Below are 10,054 nucleotides of genomic sequence, written 5' to 3' on the forward strand. Positions count from 1 at the left end.
GCATATATATACCTGCCCCTGGAAATTTCCACTACCTGCGTCTGACGAAGTGGGTATTCACCCACTAAAGCTCACACTCCAAAACGTCTGTTAGTCTATAAGGTGCCACAGGATTCTCTGCTGCTCTTACAGATCCAGACTAACCCTGCTACCCCTCTGATACTTGACATGTATGGAGAAAGTAGCTGTGTCCTTTAGCTCTTGGCAGGATCACATGAGACACACAGGAATCCTGCCGCAAGAGCAGATCCAGTCCACTATTGTTCTAACCAAGTTTTACCTTGAGGCTGTAAAAAGATTCAATCATGTTATTGAACATGACTTTTTGGTAAACCATTTCTGTTACACACTGGTACGGCTTCTAACTCAGTACAAGCTGTAGTGAGACAGAACCCAGAATGGGGAGCCCTTGGGATGCAGTCAGTGATGTTTACGTCATCCCTTCCTGCAGCAATTTTGTGTTGGAGGAGTGACGTTATGAGTCTGATCTAATATCTCATTGAGGAATACAGGGCCAGAAAGAGTTAATTCACTCACAGGCTGACCTGACCCATGGCCCAACTTTAGAGACTGGTTAGGAAGATAGTAAATGACTAGAGCTTTGAAATACAGCCAGCACTGGTAGAGGCAGAAGGGGAGGTGTTTGCTCAGGGCTTGAGATGTGAGCAAACAAGTCTTGTCTATTGCTATGACTTTGGCTGGGAACTTTAAGGGAACTGCGTTGTTTGGACTTCTGAGCAGGAGCGGCACCAGGGTTTTTGGCGCCCTAGGTGGGGGTCCTTCCGCGCTCCTGGTCATTGGCAGCAATTCTGCAGCGGGGTGGGGGGTCCTTCCGTGGCTCCTGGGCTTCAGGGCACTTCGGCAGCGGGTCCCGGAGCGAGTGAAGGACCCGCCGCAGAATTGCCGCCAAAGACCTGGAGCGCGGAAGGACCCCCCGCCGCCAAATTGCCGCCAAAGGCGGCAAAATGCCACCCCCCCAAATCCTGGCGCCCGCAGTCTCCTAAATGGAAGTGCCGGCCCTGCTTCTGAGTAACCAGGGAGGTGCTATAGAAGCTGTTTGGGGCTGGTTGGTAAATCTAAGTGTTGGAAGATCCACCAGTGTTTGGGGTTTGTCTGCCCCAGTCGGTTTGCAGTTCACCCTGACTGAGTGACCTCAGCTGGCTCCCCCAGGCAGCACCATCACACAGGAGTATTAACCTGGGAATGTTGCATGAGAGTTTTACTAGTTGACTGTCTGCGTTAATACTGGATGTGGATGGGAAATAAGGGGGTGACTTCACTGAGCCATGATACTTGGTGGGCAGCTTGTAAAGGATGGCGGCTGCCCTGCGTAACCTGAGCCCAGGAAGGGGTTGGGGCCAGGTGACACCTTCTGCCTGGGGAACTGGACAAAGGCTGGGGGAGGAGCCGGAGGGGGGCTGGGGGAGGCTGCTGGAGGAAGTTTCAGTTTGCAGCTGGCTGGGGAAACAGACGGAGGCCCAGAACTGGGGTCTGGGCTCCCTACCCCCCAAGAGGGACCTGACTGAGGGGTCCTGTTATCTGTACCTACAAGCTCTGTTTTGGACTATGTTCCTGTCGTCTAATAAACCTTCTGTTCTACTGGCTGGCTGAGAGTCATGGTGAATCGCAGGAAGTGAGGATGCAGGGCCCCGACTCCCACACACTACATGACATCTGGTGCCAGCGGTGGGATATACTGCACCCTGTGGATGGCGCTTCCTGCAGTAAGTGACTGGGGAGCAGTAAAACGAAAGGGGAGTAACATGAACCAGGCATGCTGAAGGCTCAGAGAGGAGTGGTTTCAGGAGGTGGAGAAGCTGCACTTAACCCCTGGGAGTGTGTAACCTGCGAGAAGGACTCTTGTAGCAATGGGGTCCCCCTAGTGAGCGGTTCCAGGGGCAGAGGAGTCTGTGGCTTGACCCTGGAAGAGAGGTGATGCCCTGGAGACCGGGCTGGCACAGGTTCTTCCTGGAAACCTTGGGGAACTGAGAGCACATGACAACTTGGGAACAGCAGAGAGACTATGAACCATCTCCTTAAGAGGGACATTGTAGAGCTGTGGAAGCAGAGGGGGCTGTGCAGAGGGAAGGCCACCAAAGCACAGCTGATTGCCCAGCTGGAGGAGAAGGATTGCTGGGAGGAACTGATCTACAGTCACTGAGGGAGGCAGCCTGGCAGATGCAGCGTGGGCACCGGTCTCTGTCCCAGCTGGGAGGGGTCAGATTGCTGCCAAGGCCCCTCCTACCTATGGCAGAGGGAGGCGCTGGAAGAAGCCCGGCAAACCCTGGGGGCAGTTGGACCCCCGTGGCCAGCAGGGGATACTCACAGCATAGCTCCCCATCGCTTGAGCTGAGGTGGCTGGAATAGGAGAGGGAGATAAAACTGAAAGAGCTGGAGGATCGGGAGAAACAACGGCAGCATGAACTGAGGGAGCGGGAAGAATGGGAAAAGCAGCAGCAACATGAACTGGAGCTGGCGAGGCTGAGGGGTAGCGGGCCCCCAGCTGTGGTGAGTGAAGGGGGACCCAGGACTGCGCGGAGCTTTGATAAGTGCATTCTGGCCCAGCGTAAGGAAGAGGAGGACATGGATGACTTCCTGATGGCCTTTGAGACGGCCCGAGGGGTGCACAGGGTTGACCCTGTGTAATGGATTCAGACTCACCACAACTGGCGCCTCCTGCTGGTTGCTCCGGGATTAGCTCAGTGCAGCTCCGGAGTGCCCCCTGCAGGTGGTGTCTTGCCTGTTGTCTGCCCTACTCTGCTGTTTCGGACTCGCGTTGCTCCCCCGCTCAGTGGTGTCCTCTTCAGGAGGCTGCCCTCCGGCAGTGCCCACTACTTCTTTCTCACTCCCCTTCTGGGGGTCACAGCAGTCCTGTGGCCAAAGTCTGGCCCCTCACTTCAGGGCAAGTTGCAGTCTGTATTGGCCATACTCCTCCACAGCCAGGTGCAGTGCAAGGGGGGGACCCAGGCCCACCTGCTACTCTGGGTCCCGACCCAGGGACCCTCTAGTGGCAGCATCTCTGCCCTCCTTCTCTCCCCTTGTCCACCAATCGTCCTGGCCCCTTCCCCTTTGGCTCTTGCACCTTCTTGGTCCTTTCTGGCAGGGGCCTGCAGCCTGGCAGGTAATGGACTGGAGCTCCCCCTCCGCTCCCCTGAGCCTGCCCAGCACTGCTCTGTCTCAGGTGCTATCCGTGGGAGCCAGTCCTCCTTCCTGGCTTGGCAGGGAGAGACTCCCCTCTGCTCTGCTGGCCAGCTCCTTATAGCTCTGCTGCCCCTGCAGCTGCCTCCCGTCCGGATCCTAACGAGCTTCGCCCTAATTAGCTGCAGGTTTCCACCACCTCTCTGGCTGCTTCTGCTCCAGCCCCTGCTGGAGTGGGCCCCCTGCACCACTACGCCCTGCAGACAGGCTCCAGTTTCTTGCCCCCTTACTGGACCCCAAAGCCATGGGGCTGTACAGCCAAATAGAAGTGGGGGCGAAGCAGGAGACTATGAAAAAGGTGCTGCTACGCAAGTCTGGGCTGATTCCTGAGGAGCACCAGAAAAAGTTCTGGAGTCAGCATAAAAGCCCTGAATCACATATCTGGAACTGACCCTCCGAATGGAGGGATGTGCCCACAAGTGGACAGATGGGGCCCAGATGAAGGGGGACCTAGTTAAACTGATTGTATTGGAGCAACTCTATGAGCGGTGCCCAGCCGACCTGAGGATATGGTTGGGGGACAAAAGACCAGAGGACCCACGACTTGCAGGGCAGCTGGCTGACAAGTTCGTGGACTGCTGGTCAGGGGTGGCAGGGAGGAGGCCCAAAAGAATAAGCCCACCATGATGCAGAAAGAGAGTCACCCTGGGACCCCCCGAAGGGAGAACCTAGAGAGTCCCCTCTCAACGGGAACAACCAACATCAGGACCAACCAATCGGCTCGAGGGGATCAATGGGACATGGGCTGCTATTACTGTAGCCAGAAAGGCCACATACGGACCCAGTGCCCCAAGCTCAAGGACAGACTGAGCAGACCGGACCCACGCTGGGTTAACTGGGTAGGGACCCAGCCGGACAAGGGACAGGCTTCCCACGCAAGGGGGGCTGGCAGCTTTCCAACGGCTCAGGTGGGAGGAGTTTCCCAGACCAGCTTCTCTTGGGGGCTAGAAGCCCCGGACTCAAAGTTCTCGGTTTACAGGGTGGGCGCAGGGCTGTCCCTGCGGTCCGAGTGCCTAGTTCCCCTGGAGGTGGATGGGAGGAAGGTCAATGGATACTAGGATATGGGCGTGGAGGTGACACTGGCCCAGCCAGAGGTGGTAACTCCAGATTGGGTGGTGCCCAACACCCACCTGACCCTGACGGGTGTGGGCAGGACCCCATTCAAGGGGCCCTTGGTGAGGATATATCTGAAATGGGGAGCCAAGGAGGGCCCCAAGGACGTGGGGGTGCACCATCATTTCCTCATTGAGGTGTTGATGGGGGGTGATGTAGAGGACTGGCCAAGCAACCCCCAGGGTGCCCTGGTCATGACCCGTAGCCAGAGCCGGCGTGGGGCACAACGCCCTGACATTGAGGAGGGTACCTCCCTGGAGGCACAGGGCCCTACCCTGGAGGGGAGTGAGTGCCCAGGGACACGGCTCAGGGAGGCTGTGGCCTCAGACCCAGCAGGCGGGAGGGAGCAGGTCCCCATCCCTTCCCCAGCCGCTGAGTTCCAGCCCGAGTTGCAGAAAGATCCCTCTTTGTGGATGGAACGCTAAAGATGATGCTGAAAACCTTCATGAACCAGCACCGGCAGGATTGGGACAAGTACTTACCTCACCTGCTGTGTCGTACAGGGAGGCACCCCAGGAATCTACTGGGTTTTCGCCTTTCGAACTGTTGTATGGAAGAAGGATAGGAGGGACCCTAGACCTGATGAGACAAATGGGAGGGGAAGGCCATCCCGATGGAGAGTCAGTGGTGGAGTATGTCCTGACCTTCCAAGAGAGACTGGCTGAGCTCATGGGCCTGGCCAGGGAGAATCTGGCCTGAGCCCAGAGGAAGCAGACGGTCTGGTATGACCGCACGGCACGGGCCCGCACCTTTGCCACTGGGGATCAGGTGATGGTTCTCATCCTCGTGAGGAGAAACAAACTCCAGGCTACCTGGGAAGGGCCTTTCAAGGTTGTAAAGCAACTAAATGAGGTAAACTATGTGGTAGAGCTGTCGAACTGGGCACATCACCGTCGGGTGTACCATGTGAACATGATGAAACCATACTATGACAGGGGGAATGTGGTGTTGGCCGTGTGTGGACATTGGGAGGAGCAGGAAGATGACCTTTTAGTGGATCTATTCCCTGGGACAAAAGCTGGTTCCCCCCTGGAGGCGATTCCCCTCTCTGATCAGCTGACCCTGGCCCAGCACGCTGAGATCAGAGGGGTGCTGCATCTGTACCGACAGCTGTTTTCCAACCAGCCTGGACGCACTAATTTGACTGTCCACAGGGTGGAGTGGGTCAGGCGCATCCGTCTATAAGATGCTCCCTTTTGCGGTCACTGTAAACTGCCCAGGATCTGGAAAGAGAGGTCAGGGACGTGCTGGCTTTGGGGTGATCCAGCAGTCTTCACAGCCCTTGGGCCTCGCCAGTGGTGCTGGTCCCCAAGAAGGATGGGTCAATCCGTTCTGTGTGGACTATCGAAAGCTACATGCCATCACCGTATCTGATGCCTACCCATGCCAGAGCCTGACGAGCTCCTAGACAAGCTGCGGGAGGTGCGGTACTCACCACCATGGATCTTACAAGGCACTTGGCAAGTGCCGCTGAGACGGCAGATGCCAGGCTGAAATCAGCCTTATCACCCTCTGGCCGGCTCTACGAGTTTCTTGACCTGCCCTTCAGCTCAAGGCGCAGCAGCCGCCACTCGCACCATAGCCGGTGGATCACTACTGAGTGGATGGAGGAAGCTATATGCCACGTCGAACGCTAATAATTGGCATATGACATCTCTGTTGTATATTAGAATACCACAAGACCTGACGAGTAAATGCGGACTAGCACAGTATCACTTGGTCCGACAGGTCTAAGCTACCACGCATTGGACGTCAGCTAGCAGAGACAGATGAACATTCAAAGAGAGACTGAGATATCACGCGTAAAAGAGCTAGAGTAGAGCATATGGCTAAGGATGGTCTAGACATGCTATGCTCTATCCTGGGCTTAGTCGACAGTGCGGAGGCGAGCTGCCTATATGCCGGAGCACCAGACAATGGTGGAGGGAGACACCAGAGTTGCTGAGCCTACTCGCCCATCCCAATATACACACTAGCATTCAGGCTCCTCAGTGATTTAACTCTGGATATGCAGTGGAGTCACTAATCGCGCGAACGGTATCATGCGCTACACTATTTATGTGCTATATTGAGCACACTCTGCATGATTTGCTGTGCACACGCGTATGTACCCAGTCACAGCGCACACACACCACACGCTTGGGCCACAAGGGAGAGCTCTCCACGGTCTCTACTGTGGAGAGGAGGCTGCTGGTCTTAGTGGCCTCTCAGTACTGTGCTAGAGCCCTAGTATTTTTGACAACGCTTCTTTATGGGTTGTTCTCATGAATCCCAAGTAGTGAGCGAGCGGCCTGCGCCCATGCGCTTCAACAAAGCAGTCTAGGCGCACTCTGCGTGATCCTCTGCTATTAAAATTGGCAGCACGGATGAAATGAAAGCGAGGGAGAAGAACTCTATATTTCCCATCTCCAAGTTCAGGCTGGCGCCAACACATTGTGTACCCTAGTCATTAGCAGCCAAAGAAGTTCGCCTAACCGCCCCCGGTGAGCAGAACTACGCCCGATCGCGGAGAAAGAATGCCCTGGCCATGGTGTTTGGGCGGCCTTACAGGCAAACCTACACGTCATACTTCTATTGGGCGCGCTCGAGCGCGCGTACGAGCTCGAGGCATCTAGCTCCGACTGACGCTGGCTGCTACCGAAGATGAAAGGAGCCAAGCGCCATGGATCCAGAAGGTGGAGCTTGCTCCTTCAGGACTACGATACTACAATGGAGACACGCGCGTCCTAGGAATGGTGAAGATATGCCAAGCTGACCAGCCGACGCACCGCGCGACACGCGGCCGCGCCGCTGAACTGCGCGGACTGTGCTGGCGCAGAGCGACCCCGCTCAGGTCAGTCTCGAGGGGACAGATGTGATTAAATCTTCAAGAAAAAAAAAAAAAAAAAAAAAAGGTGCCCAGAATGCCGCCCCTGAAATTGTGCCGCACGTGCTTGGTTCGCTGGGGCCTAGACCCGGCCCTGCCTACAAGCTCTGGTTTGGGTTGTGTTCCTGTCGTCTAATAAACCTTCGTTGTTACTGTCTGGCTGAGAGTCCTGGGAATTGCAGGTAGTGGGGGTGCAGGGCCCTGACTCTCCCACACTTGCTGACACTGACCCACTAGAAGTAACTACCTCCAGCGAAGGTACTGCTTAGCCGCGAGCCAAAGCAAGAGCACAGGGAAGTCCCAGCTACCATCACTGGTGGTGAGAAGGACCTGAGGGGGTGGCGGGTCAGCAGGGCCCTTTATTGGGCGCCATGATGGCACCACTCCAGGGAGTGCCCAGGCTGACCCCATAGATGCTGCTAGGGTGAAAGTCTTCCGGCTATGGTGCACGTGCGCACACACACCTGATTGGAATGGACATGAACAAGCACTCGAACAGCTGTTAGATTAGTTTCTTTCTGGGAGGGAGTTTGGGTGCAGGAGGGGGCTCCAGGCTGGGACAGGGAGTGGGGTGCAGAAGGGGTCTCCGACCACAGGTGGCTCCTGGCTGGCGGCGCAGCAGGGCTCAGGCAGGCTGCCTGCTTGTCCTGGCCCCAAGCCGCTCCCAGAAGTGGGCAGCTGCTGGCACATCTCTGGACGCCGCTGTGGGGAGGGGGACAGCATGTCTCCATGCGCTGCCTGTGCCCGCCAGCGCCCTTCCCGCAGCGGAACTGCCCTATGGGAGCTGCGGGGATGGACCTGCCTTCCCCCTGCCAGGGGCTGCAGACACGTGCCAGCAGCTGGCTGCTTCCAGGACAGGGCATGCAGGCAGCCTGCCTGAGCCCTGCAGCACCGGGGTCCCCCTTAGCCCAGAGCCCTGGGCTGCAGCCCCTAAAGCCCCTGCGCTAATCCAGACCTGGATCCGGGACCCACCTGGTACCGGAAGCAGGGAGAGAGCAGATAGTTGACCATCTCCTGGTGGAACACGGGCGTGAGGCTGCCCGAGATGGGAGGCACGATCCAGACCCAGTCGGCCGGGCACCCCCCGCGCATCTGCAGCTCATTATCCATGTGCTTGATGAAGGACTCCGTGGCCACGTGGTGATCCACGATTGTCACCTTGGCAACCTGGGGGGAGTGGAAGGAAAGGAACAGATGGCAGAGCCAGCGCCCGCCCCGGGCAGCAAGTCATGTCCGCTGAGCCAGGCTCCCCAGTCACTCCCCTGGAGCTGGCGCCCATGTGGGGTCTCTGAGCTGCGTGTGACTCTGGGGTAGGCTGCCACCTCTCTTGGGAATGAACAGCCCCCATCCTGCTCCATACCTGGGGAACTGGGACCCCAAAGGCTGCCGGGGCTGGGCAAGGGGCCCTGATCCCTGCGAGTGGCCGAGTCTCCCTCAGGGGCTGTCTCGGAGCTCACAGGAGTCAGGGGGGCTTCAGGCCTAGAGGGCCAGTCTAGGGGGCGGTGAGGCTGCATGGCTCACCCTGGAGGCAAAGCAGGACCCCCAAGGGGGCTGGCCCAGTGAAGGGGCCTCCCAGAGACTGTCCCAAAGCTGGGGGCGCAGCCTCAACCCTGTGGGTCTGTGACAGCTGGCGAGTGCTTGCCTGTGTGTACATACGTGCATGCGTGTGATCTGCTCCCCAGTTGCCACGGGCTCCTGCCCCAGCTCTCGGAGGTTGTGGGACAGGGTGTGTCTGAGGGCAGGGGACTCCGGAGGCCCAGGAGCAAGGCTGGGGGCCAGCTCACAGAGGGAGGGAGAGACCCAGGACCCATGTCACACCACCAGAGCCCAGTCGGCGGCAGGTGGGCTCGAGCCTGGGACGCCTGGAGTTCAATGCATGACCTAAGGCTGCAGAGGAGAGATTCCGTCCCCTCTCGCTACGTGGTCTTGGCACCACTGGAGGGACAGAACCCACCCCCAGGAGGTGTGTGGGTTACATCTGCACCCCACGAGTGGGTGAGGGACCCGCGCCAGGGCCAGGGCTGTATGGGCTTGGAATGCCCCCCATAGCTCTGTTCCCTGATGTGCGGAGCAGGGAGCAGGGCGGATTTGACCTGGGAATGTTGCAGGGAGGTTACATTGGGGATGAGAGAAAATCTACCTGAGCCAAAAGGGGGGTTGGGAGAATTCACACCTTCTGCCTGAGAGACTGAACAAAGGACAGGAGAGAGGGGAGGGGGAAGAGAGCTGCTGGAGGGTTTTGGGGGGTCAGTTTGTGCTGGGTGGTGCAATGCAGGGAACTCTAAGCTAGGGTCTAAGCTCCCTGAACCCCCAGAAGGGCTTGATTGAGGGGTCCTGGTTGTGCCTCCAAGCTCTGCTGTAACCTGCGTTCCTGTTGTCCAATAAACCTTCTGTTTTACTGGCTGGCTGAGAGCCACTGTGAGTCCCAGGAAGAGGGGTGCAGGGCTGGACTCCCCCATACTCCGTGACACCCCCCCATGCTCCCCACACCCGGTTGCCGTCCCCGTCCCCATACCTGGAAGCTGTGCAGCACGGCGATGTTGATCTCCACAGCGGCTTTGTCCTTCCACAGCGACGAGGTTTTCCCGGTGTCCAGCCCCATGTGCAGGGCCACCTCCTGCCACACAGGGACCGTCACCCCCAGCCCCCAGCCTGCCCCCACACCACCTCCTGCCACACAGGGACCGTCACCCCCAGCCCTGCCCCCACACCACCTCCTGCCGCACAGGGACCGTTACCCCCTGCCCCCAGCCCTGCCCCCGCTCCACAGGGACAGGGGGAGGTGGGCGGGGAGCCTGTACCTGCAGCAGGTTGTAGCGGTGAGGGGTGGGAGGCAGGGGGAGCTGGGGGACAGTCCGTACCTGCAGCAGGTTGTAG

General features: G+C 58.2%; 2 protein-coding genes across 2 annotated transcripts in view; one reads left to right on the forward strand and one right to left on the reverse strand.

Moving 5' to 3' along the window:
• FASTK (Fas activated serine/threonine kinase) overlaps positions 1-10,054 on the forward strand; it is a 419,919-nt gene that overhangs the window by 337,127 nt on the left and 72,738 nt on the right. The window lies entirely within an intron of this gene.
• The window catches only part of NOS3 (nitric oxide synthase 3), a 93,148-nt gene that overhangs the window by 57,349 nt on the left and 25,745 nt on the right, over positions 1-10,054 (reverse strand). Inside the window, exons 7-9 of the mRNA XM_075063414.1 lie at positions 9,979-10,038; positions 9,693-9,794; positions 8,109-8,344 (exon numbers count right to left, since the gene is read on the reverse strand). Coding sequence (XP_074919515.1) covers positions 8,109-8,344; positions 9,693-9,794; positions 9,979-10,038 — 398 coding nt within the window. The remainder of the gene's footprint in view (positions 1-8,108; positions 8,345-9,692; positions 9,795-9,978; positions 10,039-10,054) is intronic.

This window comes from Chelonoidis abingdonii, chromosome 2 (assembly GCF_003597395.2).
Source record: "Chelonoidis abingdonii isolate Lonesome George chromosome 2, CheloAbing_2.0, whole genome shotgun sequence".
NCBI classification, from domain to species: domain Eukaryota; kingdom Metazoa; phylum Chordata; order Testudines; family Testudinidae; genus Chelonoidis; species Chelonoidis abingdonii.